At 39.0% G+C, this 24,664-nt stretch overlaps 1 protein-coding gene across 1 annotated transcript in view; it reads left to right on the top strand.

The window, feature by feature from the left end:
- The first annotated feature begins 509 nt into the window (after positions 1-509).
- Positions 510-24,664, top strand: part of Cul4b (cullin 4B) — a 35,996-nt gene continuing 11,841 nt past the window's right edge. The window contains exons 1-15 of the mRNA XM_027433543.2: positions 510-655; positions 1,383-1,961; positions 3,907-4,022; positions 13,840-13,943; positions 14,381-14,450; positions 15,949-16,022; positions 16,735-16,897; positions 17,050-17,139; positions 17,441-17,523; positions 18,148-18,215; positions 19,631-19,749; positions 20,293-20,485; positions 21,401-21,505; positions 22,694-22,804; positions 23,620-23,705. Of these exons, the coding sequence (XP_027289344.1) occupies positions 628-655; positions 1,383-1,961; positions 3,907-4,022; positions 13,840-13,943; positions 14,381-14,450; positions 15,949-16,022; positions 16,735-16,897; positions 17,050-17,139; positions 17,441-17,523; positions 18,148-18,215; positions 19,631-19,749; positions 20,293-20,485; positions 21,401-21,505; positions 22,694-22,804; positions 23,620-23,705 (1,989 nt within the window). The 5' untranslated portion in view covers positions 510-627. The remainder of the gene's footprint in view (positions 656-1,382; positions 1,962-3,906; positions 4,023-13,839; positions 13,944-14,380; positions 14,451-15,948; positions 16,023-16,734; positions 16,898-17,049; positions 17,140-17,440; positions 17,524-18,147; positions 18,216-19,630; positions 19,750-20,292; positions 20,486-21,400; positions 21,506-22,693; positions 22,805-23,619; positions 23,706-24,664) is intronic.

Genomic DNA, 24,664 nt, shown 5'->3' on the forward strand with positions numbered 1-24,664 from the left:
CTGGGTGGGGCTGTTATTTGGCCTTAGAATGTACCCCTACTCCCACCAGCCATCTTAGAAAATGCTCACGGTGGATAAGGTAACAGGATTTACAGCTGTTATTACTGAGACAATGAAAATGAGGGCCCTGTGGGATATTGTGTCACTGACAAAAGTGAGAAATGTGTTGCTCCACTGAGTCCAAAAAAACTTTTCCTGCCAGCTGAGCTTTCTCCACTCTCTGACCGTGGTGATGCTCGTCTGGAGCAGTAGGTATGCTTAGGTTCCCCTCTTATTTGGGGGTCACTCCCAGGGCCTTGCAACTAACTCCTCGGTCCATTTTCTCTTTCAAAGTTTCCCTTCCCTTACTTTTTTTCTTCCCACCCTCTTCTTTTCCCAGCTAGCTGACCCCGCCTCTTGCACGCACCACCTACTCGGCCTCACGGGAGACTTCCCGCTTCTTCTCCCGGCCCCCCTACCCCTATCTGCCCGCCCTCCTCAGGTTCAGAAACCTCCAATCAAGAGCGCCGAAGGTGTCGCCAAGGCCCGCCCTGTCCTCCCTATCCACCTCTTTTACCCCCCTTGTTCCCTCCCCCACCCCCCCCACCTCAAGTCCGGCGGACTCGGGGGCTTCAGGAGCTGGGAGCTATGAAAAGTGTCTGTCCAGGCACTTCCGGTAAGGACGCTGTGGCTCGGAGCTCCCCGCGGGCTCCTTAAGAAAGGGGGTGACTGGCGGCGGGGAGCCCCGGTGAGGAGGGTGCTGGCAGGGAAGGGGTGCGGGAGCGGGAGCTCGTGCAAGCTGCCCGGTGCGAGCATCCCCGGTGCTCCAGTCAACCCCGCGGTTCGCCGGCGCCCCCGCCTCCCCGGCGCCTCGGGTCCTCCTCCACCCCCCACTCCGCGAGGGTGACGCCGCCTCTCCACGGGCGCCGCGTGACCGGAAGTGGCGCCATCTTTAGCCTCTTGTGCTATTGACAATAACAAGCCTTGGCTCGCTCCCCCTCCCCCCTCCAGCCCTGCGTCTCCCCTCCCCGAGAGCGAGGAGGGAGAAAAGGAGGAGGAGCTGCAAGCTTCACTGGCTCGCTGAGTCTCTCCCGCAGAAAGTGGGGGAAGAGAGACGGAAAAGCAGAGGAGGGGGACGGCACGGCCGTTTACCTGTCTGCCTCCTTTGCTTCCCCCCTGCCTCGCTCTCCTTACTGCCGGTGTCAGCCTATCTGCCTTCCCAAGCCCTCCCATTCCCCCCGGTGTGCCCCCCCCACTTTCCTTCTCGTCCTCTGTGTTTCTCCTCTCTTTCTTCCCTTCCCCCTCCAGCATTGCCAACCTCTCCTCCACGCACGCAGGCACATTAACGTAGGTTTTTGATGCTCCTCTGCCTGTTGACCCCGCTATTTTCATGTTTCCAACAGGTTTTTCTTCCCCCAATCCCTCTGCTGCTTCTGCTGCTGCTCAGGAGGTCAGATCTGCCACTGATGGTAATACCAGCACCACTCCGCCCACCTCTGCCAAGAAGAGAAAGTTAAACAGCAGCAGCAGTAGCAGCAGTAACAGTAGTAACGAGAGAGAAGACTTTGATTCCACCTCTTCCTCTTCCACCCCTCCACAAGCTAGAGATTCGGCGTCCCCTTCAACCTCGTCCTTCTGCCTCGGGGTTCCAGTGGCCACTTCCAGCCACGTACAGATACAGAAGAAGCTGCGTTTTGAAGACACCCTGGAGTTTGTAGGGTTTGATACGAAAATGGCTGAGGAATCCTCCTCCTCATCTTCCTCATCTTCGCCAACCGCTGCAATCTCACAGCAGCAGCAGCAGCAGCAGCAGCAGCAGCAGCAGCAGCAGCAGCAGCAACTTAAAAATAAGAGTATATTAATTTCTTCTGTGGCTTCAGTGCACCATGCAAACGGTCTGACCAAATCATCCACCACGGTCTCTAGCTTTGCTAACAGCAAGCCTGGCTCGGCTAAGAAGTTAGTGATCAAGAACTTTAAAGGTAACCAAGGCCAAAATCCATAATCACCTACTAAGAATTTGACACGTGAGCAGTCACGTGTGCTATATATGTTAGGATATCAAACAGTATAGAGGTCGCCTAATGTTTTATGCATAATCAATGAGTGGAAGGGAGGTCCTATTTTTGGTGGAGGGTTCTTTTTTCTGGGGTGTTTGTGGCCTTGCTCTGAAGCACACTCTTTAGTGTTTGCATACAGTGTTTTTTGAGGTCTGCCTCAGCCCATTATATCTAATGTGTTGTTCTTTAAAACATCGGCAGTATGATTGATCCGGATTTTTACAGGTGAGAAACTTGTCTTGTAAAGAGGTACATTTCAGGTGCATAGTGAGTCTTGGCACTACTGAGGTTTGTATTTTTATAGGCCACATGCTCCAGTCCCTAAAAATGCAGGTACCAAGGTTGATCGTTTTATGTTTAAATGAGATTTATAGTTAGGTTCTTAGTGTAGAGTACTGTATTTGTGAAACTCACTGTGGAAGGAATATTGGGTGAAAAAAATCATTTGGGTTTCTGAATTTCTTCCCAAAGGTAAAGTCTGAAAATGAAAACTACTGTGTATGCACAGAAGTAGTCTAGATTCTATCACTAATCTAAAGATAGAAACAGTGAACTACGTCTTTACCTCACCAAAAGGGGCATTTCAAGTATTGACCTGCAGCTACTAGAAAATTTTGCGCACCCCGTGCTTGAAATTACTGATTGAGAGTGTGATGCATGCACCAATGAAAATATAAGCAGCATTTAAAATTTATTTGAGCTAAGTTCTTATCTGTTGAATGTGTTTTTCTGATTATTTTTCACCATCCTCAGCTAGCAGGTAATAGATGCTAGACTGTTTATTCAAATGGGGATGTGAATGAATGGGGAGAATTGGTTACTCTGCTTGTGTTTGAAACGTTGGTGCGGAAAAGGGCAATGTGCTATTTGTCTCACCAAATAGTATTGTCTATTTTTAACCCTTTTTTATATGACCCTCTTTCTGTCCTCAGGCTCTTGAGAGTTACCTTCTTTCTGATTTACTAGTAGAGCTTTTGAAAGTGAATATGAACTGTATTTACAAATTCATTCATTACTTCACTTAAGACAATGATTTAATAGGGAAGGATTTTTCAAGAAATGAGCTGTGATTCTAATTGCATTTGCAAATTGATTTTAGACACTTTATTTTTCTTTCTCCTGAAGGCATTAAAACATTTGGATTCTTTAATTTGCTTCACTTATTGCTGGTGAATGAAGTTTAAACTCTAGATTAAGATTTCTTTCTGTTCTGAAAATACTGCATAGGTTCTGGAGTCATTTGGGTGTTAGTTTGTTTTTAAATTTTCGTTCTGTTCCTTTAAAACCAAGAAATGTTCTCAGATTCTGTGATTGCTGTATACATTAGGGAGTCAAAGAGACCTGGACCTGGATTGGAATCCCAGCTTTGCCATTGACTAGCTACAGTGACCTTGGGCAAGCTTACTAATTAAGTTCCAAACTCAGTTTCTTCAGTTGTAAAATAGAGGTGTTACTATTCACTGTGGGTATTTTATTGTGGGGATGATTTCTAAGAAGTTTCTAAAATACTTTTCACATAGTCCATACTCAGTGTTTTAAATCTTCTCTACAAGATTCTTGTCAACTTTGGTTTTAAACATGCTAAAATAAGATCAGGACTGCTATTTTTATCTGTCATTCTTGAATTTTTATGTTTGAAGCAATATAATCAATAGGAGAAAAAAACCTTGATTTTTCATAGGTGAGTCAAAATGACTTAATAGTATTTAGTATCTTAAATTTTGTTTATATTGAACTTTTAAAAACCATGGTTACTTTAATATTGAGGAAGATCGTAGAATAGCAATGCTGTTCTATTTTATGGTCCTATTCTATTTATTTTACTGTATCCTGAATATTTTTCTAATAATTTTTGCATATTATTTAGATAAGCCTAAATTACCAGAAAACTATACGGATGAGACATGGCAGAAGCTAAAAGAAGCAGTGGAAGCTATTCAGAATAGTACTTCAATTAAGTACAATTTAGAAGAACTCTACCAGGTATGTATTAGTGTGGGAAACCAGATTTGGCTAACATTAAGTCAAGATGGGATGCATTTCTATTTTCCTTCTTTAAAGTTTTATTTTTATTTTTACGTGTGTGTTTGTGTGCATGAGCACACTTGTGCAAATGAGTGCAGGTGCCCTTGGAGGCCAGAGGCTTAGGGTGGCTTCGAGCTGGAATTATAGGTGATTGTGAGCTGCCTGACATGGGTGCTGGGAAGCAAACTTGAGTCATAGAAGACTGCTCTTAACTGCTGTTCCATTTCTCTAGTCCCTTGTGTTTTAACTTTTTTGTCAAGACAGCTTTCTCTATGAAACAGCCCTGGCTGTCCCAGAACTCACTCTGTAGACCAGGCTGGCCTCGAACTCACAGAGATCCGCCTGCCTCTGCCTCCTGAGTGCTGGGATTACAGGTGTGTGCCACCACTGCCGAGGCTTGTGTTTTAACTTTTTGAAATACTTTCTTTAGTAGATTTTTGGTTTCCCTACTAGTTAATTGGTGCCTTCTATTTATGGTCACAGCCCATAGTCTTACTTGAATTGGGGATGCATAATTTGGCAGTTCTGAGAAAGACTTATATTTTGATATAGTAGAGGTATGAGCTAGAGTGGAATGTTATGGCATAGATCCTAGGATATATTTTCTTGGTGATGTCATTTCTGTTTTGGCATTATTGCTTAGTTCTTATACCCACCTATGGGAAAGGCCTCAAGACATGCAGCTCTTCACATTCTCATATCCTTTGTTCTGCCTTATTGGTTTTTTTTTTTTTTTGGTTTTTTGAGACAGGGTTTCTCTGTGTAGCTTAGGAGCCTATCCTGGCACTTGCTCTGGAGACCAGGATGGCCTCGAACTCACAGAGATCCACCTGCCTCTGCCTCTGCCTCCCGAGTGCTGGGATTAAAGGTGTGCACCACAACACCCGGCTTTCCTTATTCTTTTTTTTTTTAAGTGCATTTGTTTTGGGATGGGGCAAACCATGTGTGGAGGTTAGAGGACATCTTATGGGAGTCAGTTTTTGCCTTCCACCCTGTGGGTCCCAGGGACTGAATACACTCATTAGGCTTGATGGTAAGTTCCTTTACCTGCTGAGCTTTCTTCCCCCGCCCACCTTCTCGAAAGAACTTAAGAAAAGTTTGTGTGTGTGTTTTGAGAGAGACTTTGTGTGGTAGCTTCCATCTTCGGCACATAACACATGTGGAAGTCAGGGCAACATGCAGAAATTGATCTCTTCCACCATGTGTGTCCCAGGTATCAGACTCAGCTTGTCAGGTTTGGTGGCAAGCACCTTTATCTGATGAGTCATCTCCTTGTCCCTTCCTGATTCTTTTTTTTTCTGGAGACAAAGCTTCTCTATGTAGCTTTGGCTGTCCTGGAACTTGCTCTATAGACCAGGCTGGCCTCGAACTCACAGAGCTCTTTCTCCTCTGCCACCTGAGCTCTGGTATTAAGTGTCTGGGCTACTACTGCCTTGAGGCCTCCTTCCTTCCTTCCTTCCTTCCTTCCTTCCTTTCTTTCTTTCTTTCTTTCTTTCTTTCTTTCTTTCTTGTTTTGGTTTTTTGAGACAGGGTTTCTCTGTGGCTTTGGAGGCTGTCCTGGAACTAGCTCTTGTAGACCAGGCTGGTCTCGAACTCACAGAGATCCTCCTGCCTCTGCCTCCCGGGTGCTGGGACTAAAGGCATGTTGTTTTTTTTTTATTGAGCTTGTTCCATCTCCCAGTCTACTTCAGATCTACTCCAGAAATGCACAGCAGCTATAGCCTGAGGTTCATGTTTGTTTTTCCTGATTTGTCAAGAACATTTTTCCTCACTGTGGTTTTGACAAAACTAATTCAAGAAGCTGTTTGTCCTTATAGCACAAGCCATTTGCTATTTTAAAATACTTATATGATTACATAGACTGTTTTAGAGTTTTCCTGTTTAGTAAGCCTTAGTAAGAAATTATGTTAGTTCAGTATGTCAGCATTTGTAGTTTTTTTTGTATTATAGTTGTAGAGTGAGTATGTTGATGACTAAATTCTGGCTTAGGAGTTAGAGGACACATTTGGGATTTAATTTTGACTACTGCTTGTGGGTATTCAGGCATCTGTACTGGCCTGTCCTTGGGGTTCTGACAGGACACGTCCTCAGCTGCAGCCACTAAGAGCACCACCTGTGCACATTCACTATTCCCTTTTAAAAAGGTCCCTGCTTGCCTCTCATCTGTCTCTTTCTCCCTCTCTTTCTCTTCCACCACTCTTGTCCCACAGGGACCGGTGTCTGCCCTCTCTCTGTTCCTTTTCCTGCCCCTTCTCTCTCCTCTTCCAATAAACCTCCTGTGTGAGTCCTGTTATATGGTGTGACTTCTCTTAATGGCATTTTTATTTATTTATTTCAAGTCTATAATCTTTTTAATATATTTTAAAAATGTATTAATTTATTTTTTACATTCCAATCCCAGTTCCCCCTCCTTCCTCTCCTGATCCCCACACTTTCCCCCCACTGCACCTCTCATCGGCTCCTTGGAAAGGGTAACTTCTCTCCTAGGAAGTCTAAGTCTGTCCCATCATCTTGCACAGTGTTTTAAAATTAACACTGCTGCCTTTGCAATCTTGGGCAAAACAATAAACACCCTCAGCTCTAGTTCCCCCCTCTATAAAACAGGCAAACTACTACTTGCCTTGTCTTTCTCTCTGGGTTGCTAATAATCAAATAAGATGTTTTTGAAACAAAACGACACCTTAATGAAGCCACTATGAAATATAAATTGAACTGATGTTATCAGTAGTCACATTTTTTACAAACCACAGTATACCTTTTTTTAAATCTGTAATATGTTAAATTGAGATCATAGGTTTCTGTTGCTGTGAAAATTCAGTGATTCAGTGCATACACAGTACAGAACTGTAATCAGCAGGTACTGATGCTGGAGGTAATACTAAGCTGTCCCTTACAGGTAAGTCCGCCTCATTTGCCTTGTTTGGCATATTATATAGATGTGCCTCCTGAATTGTAAAATAACAAAAGTAGATTTAAGAAATCAGAATGAAAAAGGTCTTAAAAAGTCTATGAGGCAGATCTCTGTGAGTTCGAGGCCATCCTGGTCTCCAGAGCGAGTGCCAGGATAGGCTCCAAAGCTACACAGAGAAACCCTGTCTCGAAAAACCAAAAAAAGTCTGTGAGGTCCACATAATGTGTATGATAAACCTGCAAAGCAGATCCATTTTCTAGTAGTTCATTTACGCCATTACTGGAACTTAAATATATAAAGTATTACTTCTAATCCCCACTTTATCTACAAGGAGACTGATTCTCAGAATCACTTATTGGCTAAACAAGAAAAGTCAAACTAAGATGTTTGATTCCTAACTCCAGTAGATTTTTCACTACTGTGCTGCTTCACTTAATAACACCACGGCACCTTAAATACCCACTGTACAGCAGTATTCAAAGCAGCTTGAGGAAAAAGCTATCAGAACAGCTGCTCTTTCCATTTTTGTATGTAGTCTTTATTTGGGGATGTTGGTGTACAGCCAGTGTTTAATTACAGTAAGGTATTTGTATGTTGGTTGTAGCTATTAATGAGCCCTGCTCACCTTAAATATTTTCCCTGAGTTTTTGATTTGACTGTATCTCCCTGATAGATTGATTTTGTTGATTTCTTGCATGTTTAAAGAGCATACATAAAGGTTTTGTGTGTATTTTTGCTTTTCTTGTATTTAATTTTACTTGTTTTTTTTTATATTGTTTGTTTTTGATTTTTTAAGATAGGGTTTGTCTGTGGCTTTGGAGCCTATCCTGGAACTAGCTCTTCTAGACCAGGCTGGCCTGAAACTCACAGAGATCCTCCTGCCTCTGCCTCCCGAGTGGGGGACTGAAGGCATGCTACACCACTGCCCAGACTATTGTTTGTTGTATTTCTTGTCCTAAAGTCACAAGTACCTAGTTGTAGTAGGACATGCTTGTAATGTCAGCACCTCAGAGGCTAAGGCAGGAGGATTTTCAGTTCAAGGAAGACTGGTTTATATAGGAAGACCTTGTCTCAAACAAAATTTTTAAGTTCTTATTTTGTAAATGTTCCTTTGAGATAGTCTAAATTTTTAGAAAAGAATAGATTTTCCCATTGTGTTTTTAGTAAGTACATAAAGTCTATATTTTTGCTTATTAATTAATTAACTTATTTTTGAGGCCCTGGCTGTCCTGGAACTCAACTCACTATGTAGAATTAGCTGACTGGGATTAAAGGTGTATGCCATCACACCCAGCTTTTTATTTTAATTTTTTTTGTTTTTGAGGCAGTATCTCACTATATATAGATACCTGGCTGTCCGGGCACTCACTATGTAGATCAGGCTGGCCTCACTGATATGCACCTGCCTCTGCCTCCCAAATGCCAGGATAAATAGTACTTTAAATGATAATTGTTCCTGAATTTTAAAATTACCTTTCTTTCTTTGTTTCTTTTTTGTTTGTTTCTTGAGACAGGGTTTCTCTGTGGAGCTTTGGAGCCTATCCTGGCACTCACTCTGTAGACCAGGCTGGCCTCGAACTCACAGAGATCCACCTGCTTCTGCCTCCCAAGTGCTGGGATTAAAGGTGTGTGCCACCACAGCCAGGCTAAATTTACCTTTCTTAACAATCTTGAAATACTTTTGAGAATAAAGCTGTGCTTCATATTTTGAGTAGGATTTTTGTTTGTTTGTTTGAGCTTGCTTGCTTATAAATAGGACTGTGTTTAAATGCACAAATTTGGGTTGATTAGTTTGTCTTTGAATAAAAATTGGTAGTTTGAGATAGAATCCCACTGTTAGTTAGGGTCTTAACTATTTGAAAAGGCTGGCTTAGTTTATACTTCATTTCTGTTGAAGATTATTTTATGTAACAATAATGAGAATTCTGTCGAACTGTTTGTGAAATAGATGTTAAATAATGTTCCTTTTTATTCTGTTCTATAGCTAGATATCCACAAGACTAGATGCAAATTATGCATCTCCCTCAATAAAGATTATCATCAATTGTAAAATGTGGTTACTTAAGTAATCAGTGGGTATTGGGGAAAAGTTAAAATTCTTAACAGTTTTGATAACTAGCTATTGCTTTCTCAAAGTTTAACTGCTGCCACCTGTTCGTGTTTATTTTTGTTCTGTTTGAAGATTTATTTTAATATATATGGGTGTCTTGCCCACATGTTTGCCTGTGTACCACATGTCTACAGTGTCATTAGAGGCCAGAAGCAGGCATTAGATCCCCTTGGAATTGGTAGCTGAGAGCCGCCTTGTGAGTGCTGAGAATGGAATCTGGGTCCTCTACAAAAGCAACAAGTACTCTTACCATTTCTACAGCCCTTTTTTGATTTTTATTTTTTGAGATATGGACCCTCTAACCCAGGCTGACGTAGAACCCTGTGGCCCATTATGATCTTGAACTCACAACTGTCTTCTTGCTTTACGAGTATAGGCATGAGCAGCACATCTGACTTTCCCCATTAATGATTTATAAGATTATACTCTATTATATATTTTTCCTTGGTTTGTTTGTTTGTTCGTTTTTGGAGACAGGGTTTCTCTGTGCAGCTCAGGCTCTCCTGGAACTGGCTCTGTAGACCAGGCTGGCATCAAACTCAGATCCATTTGCCTCTGCCTCTGGAGTGCTGGGGTCAAAGGTTTGCGCCACCACTGCCAGGCTTGTTTCTTTCTCTTTTAATGAATCGTTGTATTGTCACTGATCATTTTAAAAATGTTCAGTCACGAAATGAAGGTCTTTGACAACTTTGATCTTATTTAAACACCGTTCTGCTACATGCTGTTGTGTCACAAAACTTTTCCCGGGAAGCTCCAGTATACAAGTCTACTCACCGCAGGTAGGGAACTCATGATAGACCAAAGTATGAATACCACCAAAGTCTAGCTTGGTGAACCAAAGAGTTTTATTGGGGTTACTTACAGGGGTATGCGTGGAAGGTTACAGGAGCAGCAGTGTCTCAAAGACAGCTTCATCACCAAAACTCACCCTAGCATGGGTGACAGGACAGCTCACAAAGCTGGGAACCTGGAGCTCACTGAACAGCCTGCAAGCAGCTCAGCAGGTTTTACAGTGTTCTTACCAGATACCTTCATTGGTCTAAACCCCTTCCAGGTAGTTAGTCTGGTCTCAGAGTCTTCTTTGTAGCTCAGCTTCCTTCTGTCTTAGACTCATCTTTTATTGCACACTCTGTCAGAGAGGGGCACAGTAAATCAGGTGAGTTTCAGGGACTTCCTGAAGCTATTTTGAGTTGTTTACCTACTTGCTTAAGGAGCTTCCTGCAGGATAGAATGGGAGAAATTTATACAACAATATAAAAAGGAAAAGGCAAAAACAAAAACAATTTAAATTTCATTTTATGATTAATTTCCTTCCTGAAAATTTTTAGTACTTTGTTCTATGTGTAATGTATTGTCTTACCCTTTTTTTTTACTAAATGTAAAAGATAATTTTGCATTTAACTGTTACATGTTACTGAGTTTTTGCAGTATGTTTTCTTTTTTGTGAGGCAAGATCTGTATGGCCCAGGCTGTACTCAAAAGAGTTGAGATTTTTCTTCTGCCTCAGGCTCCTGAGTGCTGGGCTTACAAGTATATGTTACCATAACTGGTTCCTTTTCTTTTTCTAAATGTTTTGAGACTAGGTCTTAGATGACTTGGAACTTACAGTGGAGATCAGGCTTTTCTTGATGAACTCCTAGAGGTCCACCTGCCTCTGAGTCCCACCTGTTTGTTCCCTTACTCCACATCCTCACCAATATGAGCTGTCACTTGTTTTATTGAACTTAGCTATACAACCAAATCTCCTTTAAAAAAAAGAAAAAAAAAAACTTCAGTTACCACAACCAGGTCTTTTTAAAAAAAATCTGTATTTATTTTATTTAGTTAATTTTATTTTGGTTTTTCAAAACAGGGTTTCTCTGTATTACTTTGGAACCTGTCCTGATACTCGCTCTGTAGACCAGGTTGGCCTCACAGAGATCTACCTGTCACTGTCTCCCAAGTGCTAGGGTTAAAAGTGTGCACCACCACTGCCTGGCTTATCTAGTTAATTTTTAATTTGTTTGCACCTCTGTGTGTGATGAAGGAGGAGCTGAATGCTTGTAGAGGTCACAGGACAACTTTGTCCGTTCATAAGTGGAAGCCAGGGCCTCAGTCTTTTACTCCCTGAGCCACCTCTCCAATTTTTCCTTTCTTTAAATATAAAAGTTTGAAAAATACCTAACTTAATATGACTATGGCAAGAGTTCCCTTGGTGGGAATTCTTTATCTTACTGTCTTTGTTTCTGAAACACATTTCATTTTCTGTATGTGTATTTTCCTTTTTTTTTTTTTAAATAAGTGGTTGGGGTAGGTTTTGTGCTTTTTAATGTAATACATGGCTTTTGGTGGATAGGAGCTGGGATCTGGAGGAATAAGGGTTAAAAGCTTGCTAAATATTTGTATTTCATGCCCAACTGCCTTCAAAGGCTTTAAGGCCCAGTGTTAACACCCCCATCTTTTCCATTGCTAGGCTGTGAACCCAGGACCTCACAAATGCTAAGCAAACGGTCTACCTCTGAGCTGTACTAGCCCTAGCCAGCTTGAAACTTAACTCCACTACCTTTCAGCTAATCATTGATGAGACTGCATGTAAAGCTCAGCTGCATTTTTTCTCTTGCTCATTCTCACTGGCGCTCTGTCCATTTCTCTGGGTCTTTGGGATCTTGCCATGGAGACTTTCCCTAACTTTCCTCTTCTAAAGGCTGTGGTAGGGAGTCTTATGTCTGATTATTCCGGTAAGAACACTTAGCTCTCACTGTAGTGTTCTGATCACGTTTTTCCTTCTAATAGAAGTCCTTGCTAATACGCAGGATGCATTGTTGTAATCTCTCTCTTTAACACACACATTTTAAAGGCAAAGTATTAAATAACTTATGACTATGTGATCACTCTGTCATTAAGCAAAGTCAAGGCGACAGGATATACACATAAAAAGAAAGTGTATTGATTTAGTGACAAGTCAGCGTGGTGTGATGGGTGGAAGCATTAGGCAAATCTGTGGCAGTGAAAGGAGTTACCTTATTTGGAAGAAGCAGTACCCTGTTGAATAGTAACAGAAAATGTGGTATCTTCTGTGAGAAGATAAATAGATGTGTCAAGAGCTGTTTTATGAGATAAAGGAGAACACAGAAGGAAATGGGATAAATAGGATTTATTGAAGTATCAGAAGGAGGGAAAGTAGAAAAGATGAAGTATATATTATCCTATTGACAACCTAAGCAGGAAATGAGAAATGCTTGAGAAAATGAGTCAGTCATTTAAAAAAAAAACAGTAAAAAGAAGTACTACAAAGGAAGGAGGAGGACACCGCCCCATTTAGGACCAGCATGAATAGAGGAGCACATGAAATAAACAAGTGTACCCTTAGGCATTTGTGACCTAACCCTAGGTTTACATGTACTGTAGCCGAGTCTTTCTCAGAGGAGGCCCAGCTTTCCTATTTCTCCATAGCTATTAAATCGGATGGGTCTACCCACTCCCCTTGAGGCGCAATGATTTCCCTCAGTGGAATAAGTAGGTTTCTTTTTATGTTCCTTTTTTTCTCTGTGTAGCCCTGGATGTTCTGGAACTCACTCTGTAGACCAGGCTGACCTCAAACTCACAGAGATCTGCCTGCCTCTGCCTCCCAAGTGCTAGAATCAAAGGCATGAGTGCACCAACACTACCTAGAAGCTTTTTTTTTTAATTTGATTACTGGACTTGAATTCTAGCAATGTGACTTCTAGCTACATATTTACACAATTCTGCTCAGACCAAAGGAAGTTGCACACACACACACACACACACACACACACACACACACACACACACACAGATCCTTTTAATGGGACTTTTGTCTTCTGTTGTGGTGAGAAAGGAATCTTGGTGTTAGTTACACTTGAGACATTACCAATTGTGGATTAATATCAGAGTTACAATATCTGTTCTTTTAAACTTGAAAGCCTTTTGATACACATAAGTAACACACAGGGCTGAATTTGTCCTGTTAAGATTTGAGGATAAATTCAAGTACTCTGATGAAGGGAAAATGTACTCATTTTGTTGTTGTCATTCATAGTACGGAGTCTTAGACCTCAAGCTGGGTAGGCAGATATTTTACCACTAAGTCCAATTTGTAGCGTCTATATTCAAACTATTTGTAAATTGAAACATTGGAGAAAATTTCATGCTGTTTATATCATACTAATTTTAATATTGCTAGCAATAATTTCCACTTCATTATATTCAGGAAAATCCAAGGTACTATAAGTAAGTTTTAATTGAGTTGTAGTAGTCGTTTCTGGCCTATCATATATAAACAACAGGCAAAATTATTTTAAAACTTTAGTGATATTCTGCTTATGAAAATTGTTACCATTTATAATAAGAGAGCTTTTCTTTTTAGTAGTTGTTCTGAATTGGATATCCTCACAGGATAGAACTTAACTTGATTCCCTTCACCCTTAACTTTTAGTGTAGCCACCATAAACATACAAATGGGGATTTATTTTATAGTACATTGACAATGAAAAAGTGTTTCACCCACATTGCCATATTTTCTTGTTTTACTTTATATCTATTTTGGAAGGGATATGACTTTGTGTGTATATGTGACTAAGGTTTTTCAGGCTAGCCTCAAATTTCTAACCCTCCTGCTTCAGCCTCTTGGGCTAATGCCATGCTTTGGGTTTTTTTCAAAATGGACAAATAGATCATTTCCAATGAGCTGATTAGCACACAACAATGTAATGACTTCATGTGATTATTGACAAATTATATGTTTCATCTTGCAGGCTGTAGAAAATCTTTGCTCTTACAAGATATCTGCAAATTTGTATAAGCAACTGAGGCAGATCTGTGAAGATCACATCAGAGCACAGATTCACCAATTCAGAGAGTATCCTTTTCAAAACAAAATCTTCTTTTTTGTTTTTTCTTGCTTAGCTCTATTGTAAATGGAATGCCTGTTTGGTAGATTATTTTTGTTTTGTTATTCCTAAAGGAAAAAGCGAAGATTTGAAACTTTTCAGTTTTAATTAGGGCCAAAATCTACATGTGTAGTATTTAACTAAAAAGTTACTGTTGTTAACCTTCTATCTGTCAGATTTCCATTTGAGAGAAACAGAAAAAAATGTTGTTTAGGACTAGATTTAAAGGCACATTAAAGGGGATCTAATTTGTTGCTGCAGTTTAAAAAATAGAATAATGTTATATAATTTCTGTTTAATTTCATTTATAGTATGGGGTATTCAGAATTTAAGACAAATAATAAAATAAAAGATATTACATTAACTTGTATTAAACACTTTAAAATATCCTTAACATCTGTCTCAGGGATTCTTTGGATAGTGTTCTCTTTCTAAAGAAGATAGATAAATGCTGGCAGAATCATTGTAGGCAAATGGTAAGTTGGAAATAGCACGACATACTTCATTTCAAACATGTTAAAGTGCTAGAATGTTTGACAGCTTTGTTGGAGGAATTACGGTGTAGCTGAATGTTAAAGCACTAGCTTAGCCCAAGTTAGAGTTCCAGCACTTGGGAGACTGAGACAGAAGCATTATACATTCTAGGCTAGCCTGGGCTACATAGCAAGACCTTGTCACAAAAGAAATCACTAAATGAATAAGAACTTTGTAATACAAATGTATGAAAATGGTATAATGAAATATATGAAATAATGTAATTGATATACATATATGAAAGTGGTATAATGAAACCCATTGCTTTGTATAATTCACAATAATTAAAGTAATATACAATAATTTAAAACAAAAGTTTTGTATTAGGGGGCTCTCTGTAATTGTTCTTTTTTGAAATTGGAAACTAATTTTGGTTGACCTTTTTCTTTAAAACTGCAACTTAAAGGTAAACCAGCATTTCAGAATGATTTCCATCCTAAGAGTCTTTGTTGTTGTTGAATGCAGCTTTTGTTTTAAAATTGTATCCAGACAAGCTTGAGTTTACTATGTAGTTCATGCCAGTCCCAGATTATGGCAATCCCGCTGCCTCAACCTCTTTAGTGCTGGGCTTTACATGTATCATCCATCATACTGGACTTCCTTTTTTTTTCTTTCTTTGAGACAGAGTTTCTCTATAGCTTTTGGAGGCTGCCCTGAAACTATCTCTTGTACACCAGACTGTCCTTGAACTAACAGAGATCCACCTGCCTCTGCCTCCTGAGTGCTGGGACTAAAAAAGTGCGCCACCACCACCAGGCCTGACTTCCTTTTTTTCTGAATGTTTTTCCCTACATTATTTCTCATTAAAATTGCTTCTCCTCTTGTTGGTAATATATATCCTCATATATTATTTGGTTATGTGTGAAAGTTGGTATTTTAGTTTATTTACCTGAAGCATTTCTTCATCCTCCCTAGTGTGGTATTAATTGATTAGTTTATTCTTTATATTAATGCACATAGAAATCTTTAAGTCCACTTCCCACCCCCTAAAATGCCATGCGTCCAGTTAAAGACAGCTTTCCCTCCCTAGCACTGCTGCTAAGGAGCCCATCTATTTTTTTCTGAGATGGGGTCTCCCTGGGGCCTAGAACTTACTGTGTAGCCCTTGCTGACCTGAAACTCAAAATCTCCTCCTGAGCCTCTTGAGTGCTGGATTTGCAGGTGCACCCCATGCCTACCTCCTGTTTCCCTTTTCAGTGACTTCTTAAGTAGCAAACACATTAGAGGACCATCCTAATTCTCTGTTTTCTAGAAACAACAAGAAGGATTAATATAATAGAACAGGTTAGAGATAAATATATGGGACATATTGTCAGCTCGATGTATTTATTTGCATGTTGGATCGTAGTAGTCTGTTTAGTATAAAATCTTTCAAATTCTCATTGAGAACCAATACTACAGTTTCAAAATTACAAAAATTGGTTGTTCTTTTTTTGACAGATAATGATCAGGAGCATTTTTTTGTTTCTGGATAGAACTTATGTTCTTCAGAATTCAATGCTACCCTCCATTTGGTAAGGATACCAGAAAATTATTATGAAAATTTTTGTTATATATCATAGTTTTAATTATTATAAAGAAAAAGAACAAGATGTATTCAGAATATTCTCCTAAAAATTCACATTTGGGTTCTAGCTTTTTTTTTGCCGTTTTAATATAGCAGAAAGCTAACTTTACCTCATAGTGAATCAAGACATTTCTATGTTAGATATGAAGATTAAAGCTTTTTGTAAAATTTCTGTGCCTGAGATTGGGCTAATCATCACGGTTTTGTTGTTTTTCATTGTGATTATATACTGAAAAGTCTATTTGTTCAGGACATAAAATAATTTAATGAATTGGTCTCTCACTAGATGCATAGCATATACCTACAGTAATGATTGAAATTCACTGTAGTTCTGAAGGCAGTTAATAAATAAGCAGATAAACTATTCAGTGCCAGTATAGTGAAAATTATTTTATGTCTTTGAACTAATTTTATCTTTGATTTGACTAAGAAAAGCTGGCTACTAGAGGAAATAAGACACTAAAACCAAGTTATGGAGGAAGCCAGGAATTCAGTTTTAGTTCTCATTAAAGACAAAATGAGTTTCCTATATGCTTTAATAATGTTACTCAAAATTAAACTTTTATACTAATTGCTTCAAAGTCTGGGGCTCCAGTTAACTAAACCTGTTTAGACTAATATTGCCGGTTTATATGATACTTTATTGTTTTTAATTTTAGGGACATGGGATTAGAGTTATTTAGGGCTCATATTATAAGTGATCAAAAAGTCCAGACGAAAACAATTGATGGCATCCTTCTCTTGATTGAGAGAGAGCGAAATGGTGAAGCAATTGATAGAAGTTTACTTCGAAGCCTTTTAAGTATGCTGTCTGATTTGCAAGTAAGTTGCACTTAACACTTCGCTGCCTACAAATCTTACTGTTCTAGTTTGATGTTTGAAATACATAGAGTGCTGTTCTAATAGAGTTCAGATAGAATACATTCAGTAAATATTTAACAAATAAACAAATACGTTTTTTCGCCTCCTCCTAGATTTACCAAGACTCTTTTGAACAACGATTTTTAGAAGAAACTAACCGGCTTTATGCAGCTGAAGGTCAAAAGTTAATGCAAGAAAGAGAGGTATTTAAAATCATGATTAAGAAATCCACTCTCTCTTACAGTAGACATTGCATTGTAGAACACAAACTTCCCTTTGTATTTATATTCCCAACATTGTAATGCTCTTCTCTCATTTAGGTGGCTCCTTTCTTTTTTTTTCTTCTTAAAAGCCAGAATTCTGTATCGTAAACTCTACCTCTAGTTTTACATACGAATCTACCCTGTCACATTTGACAGGGCTGCTCCCCGGATCTTTTGGACTTGACATTTTCTGAGTGATTTAAGGGGAGGAAAACAATAATATAAAAAACTATCTTTGTAGGTTCCTGAGTATCTTCATCATGTTAATAAACGCCTAGAAGAAGAAGCAGACAGACTTATTACTTACTTAGATCAGACCACCCAGTAAGTATTAACAGTTGTTTTCATAATTCTAACTTCAAGTTATTACCTTCCTAGTCAGTTAGATTTAATCAAGGATTTGGTTGTTAGATGGGTGTGTTTAGTATATAATTTTAAAATAGTATTAGAGGCTGAGCTTTAAAAATTTTTGGTGTTTCTGATGCAGGGTTTAACTAAAACCCAGGCTGCTCTGGAACTCACAGTCCTCCATGCCAGCCTCCCAAGTTCTGGGATTATAGGCATGCACCACCATGCCCGGCTTTTAAAATCTTTAGACTGATTAAAACTCAGTGAGTGGGTGTTAAGAGAGAAACTGCTTATGTACTTTCTAAATCTTACTAACCAAGTTAATTAAGCAGTGTAGATATAACTGTTTTACCTTCTTAGTAAAAAGTAGACAAACTGGGAAAAAAGTAGACAAGCAAGACCTTGTAGAATATTACTTTGAGCAAATTCTAAAATATACATTCTCCAGTTATAATGTGGAATAAATCTTGAGCAGTATTAAATTGACACATGGGATAGAAATGGCAAAATTGATGTAAAATGAAATGTTTGGTTTGTTTTCTCTAGAAGCTTTAAATTTCCAGAAAGGTTAAATTTCAATAATTCTGTTTTCCCCTTTAGGAAGTCACTAATTGCTTCTGTTGAAAAACAACTTCTAGGTGAACACTTAGCAGCAATTCTTCAGAAAGGTAATTGGTAGTTTGTAAATAAAAGATTACTAGGGCTGGAGAGATGGCTCAGTGGATAAGGGCACTTGTTGCTCTTACAGAGGACTCCAAATTCCTAGCACCCACATGGCAGCTCACAACCATCCAAAAATCCAATTTCAGGGGATCCAATATTCTCTTGTATTCTCTGTGGGCACTAGGCATGGATACTGCACATATATGCAGGAAAAACACTTGTACATATAAAAAATAAAATCTAAATGAGAAAACGAGATAAGTTCACCATCAAGTCTGCTCAGAAAGTTCAGAAGGTTTAAATGAATATTAACATGTGCCACCCTAGTCTTTTTTCCTGGGGGGTGGTTCAAGACTGGGTTTCTCTGTGTAACAACCGTGGCTGTCCTGCCATACTCTGTAGACCAGGCTGGCCCGATCTCACAGAGATCAACCTGCCTCTGCTTCTCAAGTTGTAATCAGTGGTGGAAGAATGGTCTCAGAACTGTTTGTCTCAGTTGGACATTTAAGGTTAGTAGTAAAAACTGCTTATTGATAGCTAAGCATCAGAAAAGCATCAGAAGGAAAGGGAGGTGTCTTGTGGATTTTTGTGTGTAGCAGTTTTAAGTTTTTAGTATTTAAAATTGTTTTATGAAAACAGCTTGACCAAAAGTTTGTCAAAGACTTTTGAGACCCATTAAAAACAAAGTTTGATAAGCATGTAGTTCATTTCTAAGGACTGACAAACCTTTCCCATTCCTTGTCATAAACTTTCTGTAGTTTTGTGGTTGTCAGTTTCCTAACTGAAAGTGGAACTGAGAAGAGAGTTCTGCTAACTGACACCAGTCAAGAAATTGGGCTTTGTGGGATGGATAGAACAGTTCAGTGTGTGTGAGTTGCCATGAGTTCATCCTCAGTACTACAAAGCAAAAGCAGGGGAATTTGGACATGTAAGAACACAGTAAAGGAAGGTATTCCCTGTATTCATACTGGTATGTGTGTGGGGGAGGGTACATGTGTATGTGGTGTGTTGTTCTTAGCTTATAGAGCCAAGAACTTCTAAAGCTTAGTGTTCTTCCAGGATACCCTGATTTATTTTTCTATTTTTTAATTTACATTAGAAACAAGCTTGTTTTGCACGGCAATCCCAGTTTCCTCTCCCTTCCCTCCTTCCCTGCCCCCTCCACTGATCCTCTCATCTCATCCCCTTTCTGCTCCCCAGGGAGGGTGAGGCCTTCCACGGGGGATCTTCAAAGTCTCATATCATTTGGAACAGGGCCTAGACCCTCCCCCGTGGATACACTTAATTTTTTTTCACATAAATATTATAGTTTAGACCAGTATATCACAATAGTAATTTCAACCTACATTTTATTAAAATACATGGCAATTTTATTCACTCTTTGATTCTTATATTTTAATGCCAAAATATTTCAAACCAGGTTTAAATAACCTCCTTGATGAAAACCGAATTCAAGATTTGTGTCTCCTGTATCAGCTCTTCAGTAGAGTTCGAGGTGGAGTTCAGGTTCTCTTACAGCAATGGATTGAGTATATCAAGGTATTAACAGTTTACCCTTTGATGTTTCTCTTGAATGTTTTGTAATGTGCATACCAAGAATATCAGCAGTTCTTGTCAGATGCATTTTTTAAAGGAAGGAATTTAAAAAAGAAATTGAAATATCAGCCTGCGAATAGTAGCTGTGTGGCAGTGTTCGATGGGATTTCTATCTAGCTCTAAGATTTAAATCGGTGAATATGGGAAATTCAATGATTGTTGGCATTCTGCAGCCATTTGGTCTATTCTTACAAATTTGAACCTCAAATCCTTCCTTCCCTCCCTTCCTCACCACATTCCTATTTTGAAAAGTACAGATCTGACTTCCTTAACAATAAGAAGCTTCTAGAGTAATAATAACACCCCATTTACGATAGCGTATAACCAGTGATCATTAGTTTTTGTATTTATGAATGAAGATTATCTGTTGAGGTATTTTCTACTTTACTTCGGAGACAGCTGTGCCTTTTCTATGATTGCTAAATACATGTACCAAGTTAAAATATGATGTGTTGATTATTTTCCTTATACCATTGTCATTCGCAGGCTTTTGGAAGTACTATTGTTATCAACCCTGAAAAAGATAAAACCATGGTTCAGGAGCTGTTGGACTTTAAAGATAAAGTTGATCATATAATTGATATCTGCTTCCTGAAAAATGAAAAATTTATCAATGCTATGAAAGAAGCATTTGAAACATTCATTAATAAGAGACCAAATAAACCAGCTGAACTCATAGGTATGTTGCACATTCTTTTTCCGGTTGTGAAATTTTTTTATTGATAAACTCTGAGGTGAAAACATATTATACCTATGTCTTGTTTGTTTGATGTTGCTTAGCTACTAATACCAAGTCTGAAAGAGTGTCTCTAAGGACATGTATGTAAGATATATAAATTCCTTCAAGCTAAACACCTTCTCAAAGCCTTCATGTCAAACATGACATAAATTCTTTGTGAGATAGAACATTGGACCCCATTTACTTTTAGTGAGTAAACTTGATTTTGTACTTTCTAAGCCTATAGGGATTTAGAAATGGGGCAGAACACTATTTTCTAAAGGTCTCCAGTTATACAGGAAAAGGCCAGCATGAAATTTCCAAATGACAAGGAATAAAAAGTCTAGGATGAAAATAAATCTAATGATACAGGCTGACTAAATATGCAGGTGTGTTGCAGTGCTTCTCACGGTTCCTTACACATGCACTAGTACCTAGGGAGCTAGGTCCTCTGCCAAAAGGATGAAGTCAGGTTTGGTTAAAGTCAAATTTTGTTTGCATTTAAACATTTTATAAATTGTGCCTTCTGCTCTATTGTTTCTGGTTTGTTCAAATAGAAAAGTAATGTTTAAGGATGCTGACCATCTATGTAAAATACAAACTTTAGAGGATACCCATGTTTTCTGGTGACTTTGTTTACCCTCTACACAGAGCTACTTGGAGTCTTCACCATGAGCTCGTCTGACTTCATTTTATCTCTCTCCTCTCTTGAGTCAGACTTAATGCTTTTAGGCTGCAGTATGTATTATCCTCATGACATTGACAGCTTTATCTCTCTTATTGGAGACTTATAAAATGCATGTACATATAATAGACATACTGAAGAGAGTAGACACCCATGGTCACTAAACAGCAATGTTTTTTTCTCCATTTTAGCTAAGTATGTGGATTCAAAACTTCGTGCAGGCAACAAAGAAGCTACAGACGAAGAGCTGGAGAAAATGTTGGATAAAATAATGATTATATTTAGATTTATCTATGGTAATTGTTGCTTACTGCTTTCATGTTTTTCTTTTAAAACAAAGCACTCTGAGCCAGGCATAGTGGTAGATACCTGTAGTCTAGAATTAGGGAGGCTGAGGCAGCATTGCTCTATAGATTATATGGTGAGTATCAGACGAACTTAGGACAACATAGCAAGGCCTTGTCTCCAAACAAACAAAAACCAAAACAAATAAAGCACTCCTAGATGTATGAGAAATGTTTATATAACCTGGAGAGACTGTTAGGGAACTAGAGGTTGCATTTTATTTATTGCATATTTTTAATTCCTTAAGAATAGTTGAGGAAGGGGCTGGAGAAAGACTCAGTGGTTAGGAACACTAGCTGCTCTTCCAGAGGTCCTGAGTTCAAGTCCCAGCAACCAAATGGTGGCTCACAACCATCTGTAATGAGATCGGGTGTCCTCTTCTGGTGTTCGTGAAGACAGGTTACTCATATACATACAATAAATAAATATTTTAAAAAAGAATAGTTGAGGAAGCCGGGCGGTGATAGAGCATGCGTTTAATCCCAGCACTGTGGAGGCAGAGGCAAGCAGATCTCTGTGAGAGGTGGAGGCCAGCTTGGTCTACAGAGCAAGTTTCAGAACAACCAGGTCTGTTATGCCAACAAACCTTGTATCAAAAAACCAAGTGGAAAAAAGGAATAGTTGAGGAATGTAACTAAATTACCTTATGCTTTGACCTTTCCACTAATATGAACCTGGGAATTTGCTGATTATTTTAATCTCTTGAGTTTTGGTGCTAACAGTACCTGTGTACTAAAGTGTTTTTTTTTTTTTTTTTTTTTTGGCTGAAGAAAAGTTAATACAGTCTTAATTTTTTTTTTTTTCGAGACAGGGTTTCTCTGTGTAGCTTTGGAGCCTATTCTGGCACTTGCTCTGGAGACCAGGCAGGCCTCGAACTCAGAGTTCTTCCTGCCTCTGCCTCCTGAGTGCTGGGATTAAAGGCATGCACCACCAACGCCCGGCCCCAGTCTTAAATTTTTTATAGTAAAGAATTTTGAATTGTCTGGCACAGACATAGACTTCTAGTGTTTTTGAGTTTAATAAACTTGGATAAAATGTATAAAGTAAAATAACTTGAGGTTCTGTGATTAAGCTTTTTGAAGCCATTTTGTTACAACTTTACTTGGCATATCATGAGTTCTATTTTTTATTTAATACAGGCAAAGATGTTTTTGAGGCCTTCTATAAGAAAGATTTAGCCAAACGCCTATTAGTTGGCAAGAGTGCATCTGTAGATGCTGAAAAGTCAATGCTGTCCAAACTGAAACATGGTATGTTTGCCGTTTTCTTTCCTTGTTTATTATTTAAATTTTCCTTTCTTTAATGTTTGAGGGAAATGTTGAGTTCATTGTACTATTTTCATTGATGGCTTTCTTTTGTCGATCATTTCATATGCACATGATGGTACTGGTACAGATGATGGGAAAGTAAACTAAGGGGATGGGGAGGATGGCTCAGTGGGTAAGAGCCCTTGCTGTGCAAGCTTGAGGGCCTGAGTTTAAATCCCCTGCATCCATGTAAAAAGGCCATGTGTACTTGTATAACCCAGTGGCTCTAGGGATTGGGTGAGGGTGGGAGACAAGAGGATCTCTGGGGCTTCCTGGATGCCAGCCTAGCTCTTGATGCAATGAAATATCCTGTTTCAAAGGAATAAAGCAGAATGTGGTAAAGCAGTTTAGCCAACGTCCTCTGGCTTTTCCATGCATGAGTGGATACCCGTATCTATACATACATTCCCTGACCCCCCTACACACACAAACCCATAAATTCAGTGAGCTTATGAGGGTCCTAGCTTCTTGTTGGATTTCCACAGTCATTGGCTTTTGTTTTAAAGATAAAGCATTATTATTCTGTTTATTTGTATAAAAAGTTCCCAAATATACCTGAAAGTGGATAAGGTTGCTATATGATTCAAGAGTTTGCCTCTGAATTAGTAGGGCACACACTGGGGGGTAAGAATTTCTTCTCATTCTTATCAATAGTTATAGTCTTATTTTATGGCCAAGTAAGATTTGCCCTTTTTGATTATTAAATGTTTTGTTTGTACTACCTTGAAATATTACAAATATGTGAACATCTTTAATAGAATGTGGAGCTGCGTTCACCAGCAAGCTTGAAGGGATGTTTAAAGACATGGAGCTTTCTAAAGACATCATGATTCAGTTCAAACAGGTAAAAGTGAGTTAAACTCTTAGGAATTCCTTGAACTTAAGGATATTTATGTTATGTCTTTGTGTCAGTCCATATTGAAGAGGATAAATAGAAACATCTATTTGTTACAAATAACTTCATGGCAACTTAAATGGTACAGTAGAGGGAACAGATCATCAGTGTGTAAATTTAAGAGCGTTTGACCTCCTTCAGCATTTAGTCTTAGCAAACACTTAGAATAAGACTGAAACATAAGTAAATGCATGAGACCAAAGTTCGTGTAAGAAGAATTATAACTAGACAGTAAGATTGGGGTTTCTTGACATCTAATTGGTTGGAAGATTTGTATGTTCAGAGCTTGTAATGGGAGAGGTGAGGAGATAAAAGGTGGGGGTGGTATATAATATCTCTGGGGACATTTGGGATGAGAGGCTGGATCTGTAGTTCTGAAGACATGGATAGAAGGTTGTTTTAAAATATTTTAAGAACATAACCAGATACGGTTTTTATAACTGTAGTCTTAGCTACTTTGGATGCTGAAATAATGACACATGGGCAATAGATTGAGACCCTGTCTTAGACATCAGTAGCAACACCTAGGCAATAATGATGGCACATGTCATGTTACACTCTCAGAGTTTCATTAATGACTTCTTGACCACTGTAGAACTGAAGGCCTAGAGAAAGTTAGGAGTCACTAGCTGCAGGATAGGGTTTATCTTCCTTGCCCTTTCCCCTTCTTCTTCCTTTCCCACTTCAGGTCACCACCTTCAAACAGGGAATGGAACAGTTGAAAAACCTGAGACTTGGGCTGGCTGGTGGGGTGAGGAATGGGAGTTGCTGCAAGGTGTTCCAATTCATGTAGGGGTCTCCAAAGGTGGGGACTACAGGTAGCATTGGGGTAAAAGAATGGAGAAGAGATGCTATAACAGCCCAGGTATATGTGATAAGTTGAGTTAATAATGCCTAGGATGTTTTTG

The sequence above is a fragment of the Cricetulus griseus genome, chromosome X (genome assembly GCF_003668045.3).
Source record: "Cricetulus griseus strain 17A/GY chromosome X, alternate assembly CriGri-PICRH-1.0, whole genome shotgun sequence".
Taxonomy (NCBI): Eukaryota; Metazoa; Chordata; class Mammalia; order Rodentia; family Cricetidae; genus Cricetulus; species Cricetulus griseus.